The sequence below is a fragment of the Vicugna pacos genome, chromosome 11 (assembly GCF_048564905.1).
Source record: "Vicugna pacos chromosome 11, VicPac4, whole genome shotgun sequence".
Classification (NCBI taxonomy): domain Eukaryota; kingdom Metazoa; phylum Chordata; class Mammalia; order Artiodactyla; family Camelidae; genus Vicugna; species Vicugna pacos.
This window is the reverse complement of record NC_132997.1, coordinates 24,833,935-24,854,082: the sequence shown is the minus strand read 5'-3', so window position 1 is coordinate 24,854,082 and position 20,148 is coordinate 24,833,935. Positions and strand designations below refer to the sequence as shown.

Here is a 20,148-nt window from a genome sequence, read left to right as displayed (position 1 = left end):
CACACCACAGCTGCTTCAGACCCAGATGTAAATATAGGGCTGTCAGCCCTTACTGCCTGGACCACAGACAGGGCTCAGCAAAGGTCAGATGAAATTTAGGGCTAAAATAAGCCTAAGGCAGACCCAGCTGCCCCGGGGAGAGCCAACTGCACATCTGGAAGTCCCCTGGGAGGAGGGCACCCCAGCCACTCTGGTGGATGGCAGTACTTGGCCCTTTCCACGTTACCCCACCACCCTCACCACCCTCCCTCTCCCGTTCTGCCACTTGCCACGATGCTGAGCAGTGAGGGGGGCGGGCTGCCTCGCCTTTGAGTTTTGGCTACAAATCTTCGGTTCCGCTCTGGCCCTCCGCCCTCAAAGAATCCTGTATAACCCTGGGGGTTTCACAGGATGATGCAGTCAAGCTCAGCATGTAGGCGGGGACTGCAGTTCCTGCAGCCTTAGAGAAATAGCATTTTCCGGAACACTGCTTATCAGTGACAGGTTGGCAGGACCAGGAGATGCTCCCTCAGCTGCACCCCCTCCAGCCTGGCAGATGGACCTGAGGCTCGTGTCCCACGTACGAGAGCAGACAGCTGGTGTGCACCAACCCGCCGGAAACTCTCCTGAGGAAGCCCCAGAATTTATCCTCCTCCCACCTTCCACCAGTTGGCCCCTGCACGCTGGAGCTGCCCATAACCTGGAAGTTTGTGCCCTCAGAGAACAATTTGAAGTGTTAACCCATCTGTCCAAGGAGATTATGGAACTGTTACAGATTTGGAGGGCTTTAAATTAAGGAAGCACATTTGACTGTACCATAATGTTTGTAGGTGCTGCACTTCTGGGTCATAATTTATCTTCTGTTTATGTGCGAACTCCCAGCACCGTCCACACAAACGCAGGATTTTAAGGAGTAAAGAAGAATCTTAGAACTTCCTCCTAGAGGTTATCTAGATGAAAAACTGTCTTCTTACACCCTCATTTCGAAGCCTTCAGCTTTAGATGTATTATTCTAGCTTATTTTCAAATATGTACAGAATTAGAGCTGCATAATGAACCTTCCATGTGCCTACAAGCCAGCTGTCAGCACTCTGAATCTTCCCACCCGCGTAACATCCATCCCACGCACCTCTCAACCTGCTTTTCAGTTTTTCCTGGCATATTGTGTGAGTAAATTTTTTGCCAGGCGATGCTGTGGTGACATGGCCCCAATCTCAGTGGCTTCCAGCAACAAAGGCACGTGTCCTTTGTGGGTCCATGTGGCTCTGCTCTTCACTGGCTTTGCTCCGGGGCCAAGGCAGGAAGACAGGCCCCTCCGGGAAGACCAGCTTCTGGTTGTCCGTGAGGGAGATCCTGCACCGATCTGGCTGTGAGTCAGAGCCCAGAGAAGTGACATTTCCTCAAAGGAAGAGTCAGTCCCATTGTAAGACCATCTGAGAAGCAAAGAAGTGTTGTATTTTCCCACAGAGGTAGTGTGATAGCTTCCTATCCATTAATGTGTACTCCAGGGGCAGGGAGGTAAAGTTCGGACTTCCCTCATTAGGGATGTGTCCTGCAGGGGAAGTAATTAGCATTTGAAAGACCTTAGCCTGGAATCCTCTCTCCTAAGGATGGCTCAACAAGGGCCTAAATAGCTAGACAGTCCCTTAGGTCGCATAAGGAGCCCTAGAAGTAATTTGCCTGGGTGAGGTGGGTGGTTTCCAGGTTACGTAGATTGACTCGAGATGTTTTTCCTCTACTTTTGCCTGAAGGGGTATCAAATCTTTTGAACCCAGCAGATGGAGGTCCTTCAGTGTAGTCTCCCAGCTCTGGGACTCCATCCGGTTCAGGGAATGCTCTGTCACCTCACGGGGGATCCTCAGGGTTCTGTCACCTGATTTAACCAGGAGGTGGTTGAAACCTGGCTTCTTGAACAGCGTTGTGTCTGCCCCCACCAAACCTTTCCAGTGACTGCTGGTCCCTGCACCTAAAGGAGGGAGAATTGAACTGCCCTGAGCTCAGAGCTGCTGGTGGGACTAGTTTGTGCCTCTTTTCATTGTCACACACCACCTAGCAGAGACGTTTCACGGGAGGGGTGGGCTACAGTTCTCCCCAGCTTCAACCCTCAGGCCCCACTGGGGTGTCCCCGTAAGAATGTGGCTGTAGTGAATGCCCGTCCTATTAGGTCAGTTTACAATGAAGGGAGTGAGAAGTTGACAGGGAGCCTTTGGATTTTTCCATTGGGGTTGGGGGCGCATTAATGTTCTCCCAAAGGACAGAGAGGCCACAAGGTTCCTGTATGTCAGGTTGTTCCCCTCAGTGTGTTGTCAGGTCTCTAATTGTTACCAGGAACTGCTCTGACCACCAGTGTGGATGGAAGAGGACATCTTGCAGGACGGAGGGAAAATTCACATGTGTGCAGAGGACAGAGGAGTGAATACAGACAACCTCTAACTCGTGTGCCCAGTGTCCAGTCCGAGAGAGCGTGCATAGTGTCGATCATTCAGCTAGTTAATCCCTTTCAGCATCAACAGAAGAGTTTACTTCTCTCTGCTTCCTGTGCGTGAGCATCTGGATTTATTTACCTGGACGATTTTACGTAATCCTCATTAACACCTCCAATAGGTGTTAGGAAGTATTATTCATACTTGACAAATGAGGGAACTAAGGCATAAAATCTGAATTAGGAAGTCAGATTCCTCAGTCCGTTCCCTGAATCACCGCCTTCAGTTTACAAATGTGATATTGCAAAGGACTGTTCTTGTTTGCACCTTCCTTCCCTGTGTTCTCGATGTTCAAGAGACTCAAAGTCTTTAAAGTCTAATGGAAAAGGGGGAAAAAGGTTTACTTGATTCCAGGAACCTCTGCTTTTATTTTTCTTTTTCTATTTTTTTTTTATTGAAGTACAGTCAGTTACAATGTGTCAATTTCTGGTGTGCAGCAGTGTCCCAGTCATGCATACATGCATTCATTTTCATATTCTTTTTCAGTACAGGGTATTATATGATATTGACTATAGTTCCCTGTACTATACAGAAGAAACTTGGGTATTTTTTTAAATCTGTTTTTATAAATAATGGCTAATATTTTAATCTATTTTTATATATAGTGGCAAACCTCAAACTCCTAAATTTATCCCTTCCTACCCCCTTCCCCCCTGGTAACCATAAGATTGTTTACTATGTCTGTGAGTGTTTCTGTTTTTGTAGATGAGTTCATTAGTGTCCTCTTTTTTTCTTTTTTTAGATGACACATACGAGTGATACCATATGGTATCTTTCTTTCTGTTTCTGGCTTACTTCACTTAGAATGACCATCTCTAGGTCCATTCATGTTGCTGCAAATGGCATTTTTATTTTTAATGGCTGAGTAGTATTCCATTGTATAAATATACCACAACTTCTTTATCTAGTCATTTGTCAATGGACATTTAGGCTGTTTCCATGTCTTGGCTGTTGTATACAGTGCTGCTATGAACATTGGGGTGCATACATCTTTTCAAATTAAGAGTTCCCTACAGATATATGACCAGGAGTAGGATTGCTGGATCATATGGTAAGTCTATTTTTAGTGTTTTGAGGAATCTTCACACTGTTTTCCATAATGACTGCACCAAACTGCATTCCCACCAACAGGGTAGGAGAGTTCCCTTTTCTCCACAGCCTCTCCAGCATTTATCATCTGTGGACTTTTGAATGATGGCCATTGTGACTGGTGTGAGTTGATACCTCATTGTAGTTTTGATTTGCATTTCTCTGATAATTAGCTATGTTGAGCATTTTTTCATGTGCCTATTGGCCATTCATATGCCTTCTTTGGAGAATTGCTTGTTTAGGTCTTAGGCCCATTTTTGGATTGGATTGTTTGCTTTTTTTGTTACTAAGTCGTATGAGCTGTTTATATGCTCTGGAAATTAAGCCTTTGTCAGTTGCATCATTTGCAAGTATTTTTCTCCCATTCCGTAGGTTGTTTTGTTTTGCTTATGGTTACCTTTGCTGTGCAAAAGCTTTTAAGTTTATTTAGGTCCCATATGTTAATTTTTGCTTAATTATTTCTATTGCCTGAGTAGACTCCCCTAGGAGAACACTGCTGAGATTTATGTCAGAAAATGTTTTGCCTATGTTTTCTTCTAAGAGGTTTATTGTGTTTGGTCTTGTATTTAAGTCTTTAAGCCATTTGGAGTTTAATTTTGTGTATGGTGGGAGGGAGTATTCTAACTTCATTGATTTACATGCTGTCCAGTTTTCCCAACGCCACTTGCTGAAGAGATTGTCTTTTCTCCACTATATATTGTTGCCTCCTTTGTTGAAGATTGACTGTAAGTCTGTGGGTAGGAACCTCTGCCTTTAAGGTGTAGAGATTCTCTCCACAAGGTGAAGTGGACACCTGTGTTTTCCTGCCAGAGTCATCAGAAGCCTTGGGACATCACCGCTTTGAGTCTCTGGGCAGAAAAGGGTGGTTCGATTCAGCACGTCCAGGGCTCCCCCACCCCTTTCCACCATACAGGAGTTTAAGACCACTTCTAGTCTGGAGTTAAGCTTTGGGCCGAGTGAGAACTATGTTGATTATCTGCAGGGCTAGGGTTTGGAAATTCAGGGTCCAGTCAACGGTGTGTCTTCGCCTTGCTATCCAGCATTTTCCTGGTTATCTTTCAAGCCTGTCTTCCATGGGCAAAGTGCCCGCCGTTCCCAGGGAAGAGAAATCCTGAGTCCTAAGTTGCCTGCACAGCATCTGCACATGGGGAGAAATGCCGCAGCATGAATTTGAAAACCCTGCTCCAAAAGTGCCTTACTCGGGAGCCTTCACAGCAGAGTGACTTTTCAACCTCAGGGAAGTGAGAGCCGCAGGAAAATTATGCCAGACCCGAAGGCAAACCCGAGGGAAGAGGCAGGTGGAGGAAATCCCATTCAGGTTTAATAGATCAGAAAGCCTCGTTTAAAATATTGGCGCTTTAGGACGAACCCAATGGTTGTTCTGTTGTTTTCTTTAGTTTTTCTCCACATTGTTGTCCTGTTGGCAGAACTTTCTAAGGAAATGGCCAGAAATGAGTGAGAGAGGAAAACCAAAATAAATACTGAAAAAGACAGGCTTGAATATAACGTTTGATTCTGCAGCTGTGGGGCTTTCCATGCACATCAGGCTTTGCGGGTCAGGATTCTAACTCTTCCTGTCAAGTGTCCTGGGGGTGGAAGGGTGGGTCTGTGTGTCACCGGGCCTGTGCAGGTGTGCCCACCCCTACACAAGGGGTGGGAGGGGGTGCTGCAAAGGGCACGGCGGTGGCACCTGGTGTGACAGTTCCCGGGCACTTGTGGGTAGCGCATCCTTTACAGCGGGCTGTGATGCCTGCAAGACACTGACGTGGCTTGCATTCACCATGAGGTCGTATAAACCCTCTGACCTCGTGGAACTGGGACCGGGGAGACCAGGGATGACCTGAACATTTCATCTAGGTTAGCTCAAAGGTGGACAGCAGAAGTGGTAAGAAATCCTGGGAAGTAACCCCCAGGCGAAGGCAACAGCCAGTACAAACGGGCTGGGCTGAGTGGATGTCCTGGGTCCAGCAAAGGATCAGGACAAGCCAGTGTGCTGCCCAGGCCTCCTAGCCCTCACTAGGGCACTGGATCCACAGGGCAAGGTGATTTTCTGGGAGCTCCCAGAGTGGGTTAGCCAGGCCCTGTGGTCACTGCCTTAGGTCAGATCTATTTCAGAGGATTTCTCCAGCTTTTATTTCCCACATAGTCAGCTATCACCCCTCCTCATCACAGTCCCTCTGGCCTGATTTACAAGATTGGGAAGCACGTGATTCAGATTCTGCCTCCCTCATGTGCTTGCTGTTAGAGTTTCTGTAAAGGATGTAATTGCAGAGTCTCTTTTTTCTGTAAAATACGGACTTTCGTGCTTATCGCAGACGGCTGTTCGAAGGTTAAAGGAGATGATGCTTTTAGAGCATACGCCTGGGTCATAACATACCGAACGCTTTCCACTGACTTTCTCTTTGGAATACTCCTCCCAGGTCTGCGGGGGAACCAGGAGTTAACCAACAACACAACTTGTATCTTGTTTTAGATTTCACATGTAAGTGATATCATATGGCATCTGTCTTTCTCTGACTTCCTGCCCTTAGTGTGATCATCTCTAGGTCCATCCACGTTGATTGCACGTGGCGTGATTTCATTCTTTGTATGCTGTACACTGGAAACTAACATTGTAAATCAACTGCAGTTCTATACAAAAATCAAATCAAATAATATTTAAAAAAAAGAGTTAACCAGTAACAAACATGAGGATGTTTTAAAGGTTCTAGGAACTGGAAGTATCCTTATCATTATTTGTCAACTGTATTCCCTGACTTTTCCTAAATGCTCTCCAGCGCCTCTCCGCCCTGTAATCCAGCATGCTGGGTGCTTCCTGGTTTGGTCGTAGAATGAGCTCCTTGGACTTGTCACTGCCTCTAGGCCAGCCCAGAGGCCGTGCCTTCCTAGAGCGAGGCTCTATCTGGTCTTGCTCTCCTTCTGCATCAAGTGTGTCTTTGAATTGTGATGCATTGTTATCTTGGAGCCTTGCTGGTCCTGACAGAAACTGCCCCTCCCAGGGTTAGCCAACTCCTAGATAAGAAAGGGCTCACCTGCAAGGGTGCTTTTGTATTCATACCTGCCAGTCCAGACCCCACACCCCAGAATCTGGCTCTCAGTCTCAGGGATGCTGTCTCGCTGGTCTAGGGCCAGGGTGCTACCTGGTACTCCCTACCCCAGCCCCTGTGTCCCAGAGCCCCCTGAAATCACGCAAACCAGCCAGTCCTAAGCCTGTTTACCCCGCCCTGCCGCCTGTGGAAACCACAAGAAATGTGACTGCCTGGAATTCTGGGAAAGCTGTACTAAAAACTTGAAGTAACCAGTTATAATCTCATCTCGGTTATTGGGTCATGTGCTGACTTCTTCTGCCTCTCGTAAGCCAGCCAGGGCATTAGTGACATTGCTCAGTGGGCAGCCACTTGAAGGAGCTGCTGTTTGGGAAGATTATGACCTGATTCTTCTTCACAGGGAACAAGTATTACTATGATGATTAGTGAAACACGCCCGCAGCCACTGCTTCCTTTGCAGCAATACCGTGGCAGGTAACATCTGCCTGCAAATGTTACTTGAGAGAAGAAGAAACTTTGCCGGCGGAGAATGAGAAAAAAAAAAAAAGTGCTTTTGAAAAAAACTGAAGGATACAGAGTTAAGAGGGCAGACATGAGAAATCAGAGGTTATGGGTCAGTGGGTGAGAAGGTGGCTTGTGCTCCTTGTCTAAATGGCTGTAACTCAGAGACACCCAGCCTTCCTGAGTAGTGAGCACCATTCTTGGCCGTTACACAGAGAGCCAAGAGGAGATGGAGAGATTGAAACAATTCTAGGACTCAGATTCAGGACCTGGAGAATCTGTTACTCAGTGTGATTTGAAACAAGTTGTATGCCTGGTGAATAAACACTAAGTTTTCCAGCACATGCTAAAAAAAAAAATTATGACTGAACAGTGTGAGCAGGCCTGTTAGCATCTTCACAGAGTGAGGACCATACAGGAGGACCAGGTGGAGCAGAAGCTGGACTGTCAGCCAGGTACCCACCTACTCAGAGGGCAGGGCAGGAAGGAGGAGGGACAGTTTGAAAAAGTTCTTGCAACATATTTACTCCTTTGAAAACTTCAGTTTTATGAGGGAGCACTTTGTGAGGTGATCTTGGCTTGTGAGACTATGCAGAGGCTGGGGTGGGAAGATGCTATAGGATCCATGTCTTACAAAGGGACTGAGGAACAATTCCCAAAATAGGAAAAAAAGAAAAAAAAAAAGATCATCATCATTTGTCCTCTGGAGCTGAAACAGGTCATTTAGGAAATTTAAAAGTTCAACTAAGAAACAGTGCTAGGGCGAAGAAAACACGTAGGAATGAAGTAACTGAGATCACTCAGAGTTAGGCATTATTAGTATTAACTAGTTTAAGGGGTAAAATGAGTAAGCCCATGTTTTATAGTCACAGGAGATGAACCCTGAAAACTGTTAATGCTTAGAAAAGAAAGCATAGGGATTCCTATGATCATTATTTTACTATAAATAATAATAATAATAATAGAATATGTTATATAATAATATAAACAAATTACATATTTATATATTTACATATTATAAATGTATATTTATATTCTATAATATAAATGTATAATATATATTTATATATTATATAAGAATATAAATGTATAATAATATAAACATAAATATTATATAATATAAACAATATACAAATATGATAAATTATAGTACATAATAATAAAGCATATTAGGAATTCCTAAGTTAGCTGAGTTATTTGGGAAAAACGAAAATTAGATATTTTCGATGGGCTCATTCGGGACAGACAATAAGCAGATAGTGAACAATGAAAAATGATCCACTGAAGCAGAACCATCAGAGCAAAAGCAGTTGTTTGTAAGAGATTGTCTGCTGACTCGAAGCCAAGAAAGAAAATGATAGCATTGCCAGCAAGCCCTTACTTAAATAGTGGAAAACCATCCACATGACCGTGAGGAAGCCAAGGGGGAAAAGCCACAAGGGAGAGGTGAGCACCTTCCTCAGGGCGGTGGGCCAGTTCTCACCAGGAAGTCCAGGGGCCGAGCACTGTTTGTGCAAACACCTCCCAGGAACCGTGCATGTGAGCAGTGGGGAGAGCCCTCGGCTGGGAGCGCCGGGGTTGTTCAGCAGTGGAGGAGTTATGCTGAGGTCTCTGCTGAGAAGTAGCTGGAAATCTATAAAGGAGGGAATGTCTGAGCTCACGGACCCCACTGTGTCCTGCTCTCAACCAGTGACTTGAAGACGTAACTCGGTTGCCTGTGACCTGTGTTACTATGGAAAACCGGGAACACCCAGATTCCATCAGCCAGGGGATGGGTAATCAGCTAGGGTGTTGGCGTAGCCTAGAACACTGCCTTTCAGCAACAGGTGGGTCTCCACAGTCTCACACAGAGCCGTCTCCAGGATGTATTGTTCAAAGAAAACTTAACACTAGAACAAGCCCTGTGGTAGATTCTTTCTGATAGAAACAAAATAAAACTGTTTTCCTGGAAGTATATGTATATGTATCTAAACGCTTAGAAAATTTTCAGATATTTTGGCTACAAACTCAGAACAGGAACTTCTAGAGATCTGGAACTGAAGGGGAGGTGGGTGGTCAGGGACATTTTGGCTTCATCAGTATTTGCAGATTTTCCAGTGAAAATGTACTTTATGTATTGTGTAACTGATCATTTTTACAACGTACAATTTTGATTTGAACTTTTACCTGATATTTACATTGGCATCTTTGGACTATAACTCATCATCGGGGCCGCTGGACATCCTCTCTTACTTGACTGGTGCCTCTGGATTTACAGACAGGGATTCCATATGGAGTTATCAATGTTACGTTTAACAGTTAAACAGGAATATAGGAATTGTATTGGACCTTATTCTATTCTTTTTCTTAAACTTATTTTTATTATTATTTCTACCTTTTTTTTTGGCAGGGGGAGGTAGTTAGGTTTTATTTATTTTTAATGGAGGGACTGGGGATTGAACCCAGGACCTTGTGCATGCTAAGCAAGTGCTCAACCACTGAGCTATACCCACCCTCCTTATTCTATTCTTACATCACTGATTTTAGTTACGACCGCTGAAACCCTGTTTTCCAAGGACACCACTATTTTGTTGTGACTTCGTGTTCTCCTGTCAGAATGTAAGGACACTCCTCTGTCCTCTTCTTCACTGATGACCTACCATTTACCATAGTGGTTCATCCACGTGGCTTCTAAGCCGGAATTCAAGCATATGGCACCCATGTGGCTCACACCCACATTCTCTGTCCTCTGAGGGGTTTCGTGCTGCCCTGCCTCCTGATACTGTAGAGTGACCCCGGGCTCTGGTTCACCTGCCATCTCTGGGTGAGAGCTGCACAGGCCTTTGTCCCTCCCTGCACACCATGTTCCATCTCTCCCGCCCACTCATTCCAGAGTCTCACTCTCTCACGTTTGGCCCCATGGAGCTGCCGGAAAAACATGATGGCTCTTCCTTCTCAGTGACGGCCAACACGACCACCTTGTGATCACGGGCTCCTGAGAAGTAGTACCAGGGCTCAAGTTGACTTTTGAGGCGTCACCGGCTTTTGTACTGCATAAGACGTCGGGGTGGCACGGCAGAAAGATTGAGATCTGTTTATTTGTATGACTGAGCAAGTTGGCTAAGCTCTCAGAAACTCAGTCTTATTTGTAAAGTAGAAATAATAACTTTAGATGGGGAGAGTGAGCTCAGGTATAGAGTTCGTGCCTAGCATGCATGAGGACATGGGTTCTATCCCCAGTTCCTCCACCCAGTCAGTCAGTCAATCTCATTACCTCTCCCCTCCCCCAGAAAAGAAATAATATAACTTCAGGGTTTGAATCTTAGGGAGATTCACAATTCTGCGTGCGCGCACGCGCGCGCGCACACACACACACACACACACACACACACACACACACACGACAGGCAGCAATGGTGGCAGTTTTGAGCTCGCCTCCCTCCTTTCAGAACCTTCCAGAACCTCAGTCTCCTCAGACTGATGGCATTGTGGCAGGTGTCCCTTGCCTCAGCTATTATTTCTAATTGTTCTTTCACCTTGCTGCCATTTTTGGTTGAAACGTCCGCTGCAAAAAAAGTGCCGGGTGTTTCCATCTGTGACATTCAAGCCATTTGCTAGGATCCCCTGATTTTTAAATGCAGTGTGTCAACACGGTCCGTCTCTTAGAGATGGCCACTGTAAGGTAAAGAGCCAGAACCGTCTCCTACCTAGGAATGCCACTCGCTCTCTCCTCGGATGTGGAGAAACCATCCGTGACTGAGTGAAGCGACCACAGCAAAGCACTGAACGAACAGGCCGGCGAAAGGGGATGCTGAGAAAAGCACACGGACCTCCCGTGACTTCTTACCTCTGCTACCCCTTTGTCACTTTCAGTCTTCGCCACCGTTTCTCCTTGGTCTGGTTTAGATGTCCCTTGAGTTGTCTCTCCCTGGTAAACAAACTTCCTTTTCTAAGCAAAGTAACAGAAGCTGTACGTCCCCTGTTGCGTAGACGGCTCTGATGGCAGGGGCGAACAGTTTATCCGTGTGTGAGTCTTTGAGGAGGGTTGCTGTAAAGGGAGAAGTGTGCAGGGTATCCAGAAGTTAACCATTTATTGCCACGGTGGGACAAAAACGAACTTCAAGTAAAAGGTAAGATTAAAGTGGCAGAAAAAGTCAACGTGACCTGAAGGCTGTTCACTGAGGTACAGTGAGTTTCTAGCTCTCCCGAATTTGAAGTCACTTACAGTCCCAGTGCTGCTGCCCTCCTGGACTGGCCGGCACTGGTCGGGGAGTGTGGAGAGACCCCCAGCAGAGGGGGACGTGACCTCCCCACTGTGGGGCTCAGTCCAGTGGGAACGAGGGAGCAAAAAAGCCCAAGGCCGGGATTGTAAATTAAAGTCTGTTTTACGGAAGAGAAGACCATGCAGTTTCATTCAGTATCTCTGCTGGGATCGAGAGGTGGAGATTCTCTTTTTATAGCATGTATCCAGCTAACTTAATGGAAAATGTATACATGGTACCATATTCTACTAAGTCATGTGAATAAATGAGAGTATTTATTATATGTGCGGGGTGGTGAGCGACACTTCTCTCAAAAGCATCGGGGACATGTGGAGACATCGCACGTTAGTCTCTTGCTCTGATGGTCTGACTAGGAGACCACAGACGTTCTCATGGACCTCGTTCAGAAGGCCTTAACAGCCAGAAGCATGGCACGGCCCCAGGTTGGATGTTAGCTAGCCGTGTGCCAGGGCTGTTGCAGTTACAGTGACAAATTTGTGAAGTCAGATTTCTTAGAAGACTGTCATCGGTGTGAAGTCCATCCCCACCGGCCCCCCATCACACACACACCCCTACAGGTGCAGAGTTGTAAGAGGAAGCCCAGCACCTGTGGGGCAGGAGGCTACAACACAAGGACAGTGGTACATGGCAGTTTCATTTCAGGATCCTAAGTTTTTGAAGTTCCTTTTTTCAGTAGGCTTGGCTATGCTTAATCTTTAGGGCCCCCAAATTATATGCATAGCCTTAGAAAGATTTAAGGAACACCAGATATGTCAGGTTTATTAACATTTTGCTAAATTCATCATAGTTTGTAAAAGGATTCTCATAAGGTTATAAGATTTTAAAATATGAGCTTTGCTTTATGACTTACTTGGGGATTCAGTTGACTGAACTTGAGTAAATTATTCACCACTTCATTAAAACTCACCAGGACAGAAGGTTTCCATCTGATGCATTAAGCTGTCTATTGCCGAAGAAGTGCTGTGTACTCGGCACAGACGACGGTTCTCCCAATGCAGCCAGCACTGAAAGTGACTGTGCATGAGATGTAAATTTTACATTATACTTTCCATTAATGAAAATGATTTATGTAAACATCAGGAGATGCTGGTTTTCAATAAGGATCTACACTTTGGTGATTTTTAACCTCTTAGTGGGAACCTTATTATTCTCATTAAAATGTCTTACTGCAGAAGAGACATCCTGGAATCTTGTAATGATTATCTTTATTGCTTGGAGATACCATTTTAGTAAGTGGAAATTTAGTGAAGATTCTAGGTAAAAGAGCTATTGTCATTTGAGAGTAAAAAATTATATCCTAAAAATTTTTAAAACTAGAAATTCGTTTATTTTTTTCTACTAGAACTGAAATCATGCCATTTATTAGAATGGATGATACAAAAGAGGTGGGCTCTGTGAAATAGGTGTGTTACACTTTTAGTAAAGATAATTCATAACATTACTGCCAAACAATAATAAAACATGGGCTTCAAGGCTTTTACCGAGTTCAACTGATTCAGCTGATCTTAGGTTTTCTCTACAAAATTCCTGCCAAAGTTAATCCATCCCTTGCTATCTCTGTGTGAGCCCTGTTGTCTCCTGGCACTTTTATTTTATTATTTTAATATTCTTATTTTTATTTTTTAGCAGAAGGGGGAAATGTGTTAAGCAAAAGGATACAGCTGCACAGCCAAATTAATTATTTTATTTATTTAATGGAGGTACTGGGGATCGAACCCAGGACCTCGTGCATGCTAAGCATGCGCTCTACCACTGAGCTGTACCCTCCCCCATCCTGGTACTTGTAGTTACGGGCTCATAACCAAATTTGTGCATCACTTTCCAGTTGGCTTTGTTGTGGGTAAATAAAATTCCATTATCAGATTCTATTTCTGGATCTCTGGCCATTAAAAAACCCTTTGTTAATGCCTGGCATAGCTCTGATTGGCTCCAGTCTCCTGGGATGTGAGCTGCTTTATTCACAAAGTCTAATTCCTCTTTGTCACATTATTTTTTTTCTCAAAAGTAAAACATTTACATTTCTCCTGCTTCCTATTTTTTTTTTTTTCATGAACCTTATTCGGCAAGCTTTCTCCATCCTTTGTTACTCTCTGGGAACTCTGACTGGCTTGTATCCCTCTAGAACTATGCCAGAATTAGCCAAAGGTTCCAGGAGCAGCTGGTGATGCAAGGACTTAGACGAATTCAGGAACTGATGCTCAGAACGTTGGTTCTCAATCCTTCTGAGAGTCTAAGCTCCGGAATCCGTGCAGAAGAACACACGTGTGCGGAGAGGTTCCAGTCGATACAATTCCAGGGGGTTGCTGGGACTCCCTGTAGCTCATTCGTAACTTTCTGGGGTCAACCACTCTGTTGTGTTGAGACTGTGCACAGGAATAATGGGCGACCTCTTAGTGACCACAGGTACCTGGCCTGCACTCGGAAACTGATAGAAGGCAGAGAATTGGGAGATCTGACGCGAAAGGCTTTTCAGAGTTATTTCTAAGCTGGAGAGAGTTTAGAAATCAGATTTTGAAACCACTTTTCAATTACCACAGCATGAGTGAGGTTTTTTTGGATTTTTTTTTTTTTTGTCCAGAAGCCGATTTCACAGAAAATGCATTTAGTTGGCTTTTTCCTGAACTGACTTGTTTAGACATGTTGGTCCTTTCAGGATGAAATGCTTGTTAGATTTTAAAAACGGTCAGCTGAGCCTCACGGCCAGCTGGCTTCTCTCTGACGCCATTTGTTGGATGAAGACTCTCCTGACTGCCTTGATTTGGGAATGACTCAAACCTAGTAGAAAATAAAACAGACATATGTTTTGACCACTGGCCCTAAGGCAGGATTTTTTGATGTCTGTTTTGTGGAAGATAGAGCTTCTTGGAACCTACAGAAATGGCAAGAGGGAAGAAAATGTTAGTTTTTGGATGTGTCATTTAACCAGACAATTGAACAAAATATGTGTTCTTTTTCTTCAGGATTGCTTTGGTAATTCTGGGGGCGGGGGGGTTGTGTGTGATTCCATATAAATTATAGGATTATTTGTTTTAGTCCTGTGAAAAATGTCCTCAGTAATTTGACAGGGATTGCATTAAATCTGTAGATTGCCTTGGTTAATGTGGCCATTTTAACATTAATTCTTCCAATCCAAGAGCATGGGATATCTTTCCATTTCTTTAAATCATCTTTAGTTTTCTTAAGCAGCATTTTATGGTTCTCCAGGTATAAGTCTTCCACCTCTTCGGTCAGGTTTATTTCTAAGTATTTCTGAACGGAATATTTGGAAAGAACTGTCCAGCCCCGTGCTTTGGCTGGTGTGTTTTCACCTCCCATTCTCTTCCTGTGGCCGCCCTCCCACCGTTCCCTCCTCCGCCTGGTTCTTGCCCCGCGCCTTTGTCACAGTCTTCCCTGCTAGAACGTGCTGTGAGCAGTTTGTTTTGGACGCAAGGCAGGCGTTTGGGCCGTTAATGAGGACTGGGGAGGGGAGTGCGTCCTCCCGGTGAGCTAGGCTTCTTGCATGTGTCTCCCCTGATGGCTTAAGACAGCGCAGCATTAGCTCCTAGCACACGGAGCTTCTTTCTGCCCGACAGTGGACTCAAAACCAGGTTCGGATGTGTGGGAGGAGCCGGTCAGACGTGATCCAGTGGTGGACATCGCGAATGCCTGGCATCCCGTTAACTTTACTGTAGTAACAGTTACGAGGGAGCCTTTACGGTGCCCACCTCAGTTTCATCTGGCGCTTCCCGAGGGTTTGAAGGGGGAGGGGGGCACAGCAGGTGATGTTATTTACCAGGTGTCCTCCTCCTCTTGCCCCTGCAGGTTACGGCCACACCGTGCCCTTGTCCGACGGGGGCAAGGCTTTCTGCATCGTCTACTCCGTCATCGGCATCCCGTTCACCCTCCTGTTCCTGACGGCGGTGGTCCAGCGCGTCACCATCCATGTCACCCGCAGGCCGGTCCTCTACGTCCACGTCCGCTGGGGCTTCTCCAAGCAGGTGGTGGCCATCGTCCATGCTGTCCTCCTCGGCTTCCTCACTGTGTCCTGTTTCTTCTTCATCCCAGCCGCCGTGTTCTCCGTCCTGGAGGATGATTGGAACTTCCTCGAGTCCTTCTATTTTTGTTTCATTTCCCTGAGCACCATTGGGCTGGGGGACTACGTTCCCGGAGAGGGCTACAATCAGAAGTTCAGAGAGCTCTACAAGATCGGGATCACGTGTGAGTATCGAGGTCAGGTTCACAGCCTCTGCCTGGGGGGATACCCATCTGCCGTCCCTCGTCAGAGCTCTGACTGCTTTCCATGGATAAGTCTTCCATGTTTCCGCCTGACTGAAACGATTTCATTTCATCACGAGTCCCTTCAAAACCCTTTATGCAAAAGATCTTATTATTACTGAGAGTTATTTTTCCCAGGCACTTTCAAAGTACCAGTTTCTTACTAATAATGTCATAGGCATTATAAATTAGTGTAAAAATGCGCCACTCAGAATATGCTTGATAATCAGCTTTTCATTTTTAAAAAAAGTTGCTTTACTTTATTAAATATTTAAGGCTCAAGAAAACTGGGGCTGGGATGTAGCCTGTTACAATCAGTCCTGTTCTTTAATTTGTCAAGGAACATCTTAAAACAGTTGCTAATCTCGTTTATCCATCTGGTTCTTTTTTGAAGTTAAGAGTATGTTCACCACTTTCAGATTTTGTTTGTTTGGAAGATTTCAGGTTTTTTTAGGTGGAAAACAGGCATTAAAATTCAGATGGCCAGTGACTTACCATTTTTAAACAGTTTATAAAAATTCAGTATAATAGCATGGAAACACTTGGAAATCCATTTGCAAGACAACTATTTTTGTGTGTCCCTTTCCAGTCTTTTCACAGTGCATAGAATTGCATCATAATGTGCACAGAGTTTTCATTTCTGCCTTCTCTAGAATTTTTCAAGTTTCAGCTTATGCCAGGTCTTCTAGGAAATCACAGAACACATTGAAGCAGTCAGATGTTCTGTCCTGGCCCTCTCCTAAAGTCTTAACATAACAAAATGCTTACTTGGACTATGTATTTCAGCATTTCCATTAAATCATGCTCACCCAGGAAAAAGGCTTCACTCATAAACTTCCAGTGCTTTGAACAGTGCCTGGCTACCAAGAAATATTTGCTAAATGGTTACAAAGGAGATTTCATATTTTCTCTAATTACCGTATTTATTTTTAATACCCAAATAATATTTTACCAGGCGACGATACCACAATCTAGCCATGTTTCTACTGTCCAATATTTAGATTGTTTCCAGTTTGGGGGACACTGTAAATAATTCTGCAGTTAATATTTTTGTATGCTTACATTTTTCTCTACTTTGGTATCTTTCCAAGAAGTGGGATTGCTGACCCAAAGTGAACATGCCCTTTTGTGACTCATGGAACATGTTGACCCAGTGCCTTCCAAAAGGCATTACGAATTTACACGATCACCAGAATTTCCTGAGTGCAACCGTTGCAGGAGTCCTGGGGGGTGTGGGCCAGCAGCAGCACAGTAGAGGGTTTTGTTGTGAATTTGATAGCACAGATGAACATCATGTTCACTTTCTTTTCCTACATTAGGGTTAAATGTTACCTCCTGATTTTAATTTTTTCATGACTTACGTATATTGAGTATGTTTCTGTCATTAATTATGTTTGCTAGCTCTATTTTTCTGTTGGGTTAATTAATTGTCTTCTCTGAAATTCTGCCCAACAGTGTAACTTCCTCAGTTTTTCATACAGCACTAAGTCCTTGTAGAACATTTTAACACTTGTTACAATGTGTATTTTTAAGGCAGTCCACATAGTGTATATGCTGGGTGGAGCAAATGAATGTTCCAAAGGTATATTCGTTTGTGGATAGGCTAAAACCCCACAGCTTTTGTTTGAAACCCCATGGGTATTTTTGTCAGCCCTCCAGTTTGACTAATGGATAAAGGAAAAGTAGGAGATTTGCCAGTTAGTCTAACGGTGTCACTGCTGTTTCTAAAATATGCTGTATTATTATGGAAACTTAACAGCAAATTCTAAAGATACTGTGACTGTCACTTTGCATTCTGGACCTAATCAGCCTCCTTATTCCTATGACACTGCTTATTCTGGCTTCTCTGGTTCATTTATTTTCTGAAAATCTTCCCTCGAACATTTTACCACTGGGACGTGAAATGGGGATTCCTGTTATTCTTAAGCGTTTTCATTTTCACTTTTTTATTCTCCCTGATGATTTTTTTCCCCTAAAAACTGACTTTAAACACATGGAACTGACTTAAAATGACCCTTTTCCCATTACTGATCCCAAGGAAGAGCAAAAGGTTGTCTTTTATTTCGGAGCAAGAAGCTGGTAGAGTTATTCGATGAGTGGTCCATGTGCCCCTTTAATGACTTGTCCCATAATGGAGACATTAGTTTGCTGCTGGATCTCAATGGATGTGTAAATAGCCACACCAAGACCTTGTTAATATCTATGTTCCTTCTTAAAATAATTTTCATCTAGCTTGCACTGTAATTTTTATTGCCAAAATCTTTCTTCTGTTGTGAAATAAATAATCAAAGCCTGGAGTGTGAAAAGGGTGCCAAACATTTTTCCAGGCACTCGAGACAAATCAAAAGTTCTTCTGAAACGTCACTGGCTTTTTGTGAGGGACTGGTTCTCCAGTGGAGGTGGTGGTCACCCCTGTGTGAGTATGTGTCTTTAACGGTGCCACAGCAGCCCCAACGTTTTTCCCCCCAAAATTGTACCATGTGATTCTTTTTGGGGGAGGGCAGGTAATTAGGTTTATTTATTTATTTTGATGGAGCGATTGAACCCAGGACCTCGTGCATGCTAAGCACATGCTCTACCACCGAGCTATACCCTGTCCGCCTTAGCACGTGATTCTGAATAATCCAGATTTGTAGGAGGTTAAGTCATTCGGCATCTTCCTCTGGGTTGTCCTTCTTTGACCCATGGAATCCAAAACATCCCTAAGAAATGAGAGAAGCAACAATGAACTGACGCATCAACAGACAGGCTGTGTCGTGACCTGACCCCACTGAGACCCTGTCCTTGTCACGCAGGCTACCTGCTGCTCGGCCTCATCGCCATGCTGGTCGTGCTGGAGACCTTCTGCGAGCTGCACGAGCTGAAGAAATTCAGGAAAATGTTCTACGTGAAAAAGGACAAGGACGAGGACCAGGTGCACATCATCGAGCACGACCAGCTGTCCTTCTCCTCCATCACGGACCAGGCGGCCGGCGCCAAGGAGGACCAGAAACAGAACGAGCCTTTTGTGGCCCCTCCGTCGCCAGCCATGGCCGATGGGTCCACAAGCCAGTAAGCCCGGGGCAGCGCCGCGGAAGAGGCTGCAGTTTGTGTGTTTTTATGAGAATGTAAAATCCAAGGTGATATTTTAACAGATATCTCCCATTTGTGATTTTTTTGGGGGGTGAAATAGAACAAAGGAAGTTTTTACTCCAGAGGACTTGTCTAAAATCTGAGGAAACGGGGTATGCACCTGTAAGTCCCAAATTATCCAGACTTTACTTTTACTAATCGGTGAAGAATGCTTGAAGCCAGGTGCCGCTGTGGACAGAAACAGATTTTACCCTTTTCGCTGGGGACTTCGGGATTTGCATTTACATCATTTAGCTGGTGGGGAGACAGACAGCAACATTTATATTTAAAAGCAGAAAAGACGCATAGAAGTGTTTTATAAATAAGTTTATGTGTACCAATTTGCATGGGCCCATCCAAAGTCATTATTTTTGTAGACTCTAAGTTAAACCTACTATTTATAATGACTAGATAATAACCATTAACTGTGTACATATAAAGTATAAATATGTTTATATCCTGTACATATGGCTTAGGACGCCAGATCCCAGCACACTTCTTAACCCAAGATTGTAGAGATTTTTTCCTTTTGATTTCTCTTTATACTAAAGAATCAAGAGTTGCTGTAATAAAGTAAGGAGCATAATAATGCACTTATGAGTGAGCTACTTCAGTATTCTGCTACAATAAATGTTTCTACCCTCTTGCAGTAGTATGGTATCAAATGTCTAAAATGTTTGAAAGCGTTTCTCTGGAAATGAGCAAGAAATGAAGACTAAAACAAAAATAGTTAAGATATTTTTATTTTGAAAGTGCGCTGTGATTTGCAGTCCCCCTGCACTAAAGCACAGGCTGTGAACATACAAACCCCAAGTGAACAGATTCTGTCAAATTAGTGTGAGAGGTTTGTTTTTTTTTAATTTATAAGCTAAAAGAAATAAAAATCATAGCTGGTTGCCACCTCTTGCTTTAATATAGCAAGAAAAGTCTTCCTCCCTGTAGATAATATGTTTGCACTGCACGCCTTTATAGAAACCATAAAGGCAATACTTCAGGGCTGAACTCAGGAAACTGTTAGGAATTTTAGGACAGAAAATTGAGCCCTGTGTGGTAACTAATATTCAGTGACCAGCTAACCAAGCCTCATCTCCCTGGCAACTGCTCAGGAGGTGGTGCTTGAAGTGTTGGTAAAATCAACTTGCTGGTGAGCTAACCAAGTAGAGCATCCCCACCTTGGGGGTTCTCCCGGAAGTCTATGCGCCGCGCCAGGGAACCCCCTGACCAGCCCCGTCCTGCTCACTGCTGTCAGCCTTCAAACGCTGTACCCCCTGACTTAGAACAGGGCCCTTCTTTATTACATAAAATCCCATCTGGTGTGAGAGCAGCCAAACCGTAAGAAGGAAGTACATTACCTCTGTAGCCCCCGTGCCCCTCCAGAGCTCCTGTGATGGTGAACTGTCCTCAGCAGATCCTTTCCATTGT

The 20,148-nt window shown here is 44.4% G+C and overlaps 1 protein-coding gene across 1 annotated transcript in view; it reads left to right on the top strand.

The window, feature by feature from the left end:
* KCNK1 (potassium two pore domain channel subfamily K member 1) overlaps positions 1–19,378 on the top strand; it is a 46,072-nt gene extending 26,694 nt beyond the window's left edge. Inside the window, exons 2-3 of the mRNA XM_006212374.4 lie at positions 15,163–15,558; positions 18,411–19,378. Coding sequence (XP_006212436.2) covers positions 15,163–15,558; positions 18,411–18,670 — 656 coding nt within the window. The 3' untranslated portion in view covers positions 18,671–19,378. The remainder of the gene's footprint in view (positions 1–15,162; positions 15,559–18,410) is intronic.
* Positions 19,379–20,148: the final 770 nt, after the last annotated feature.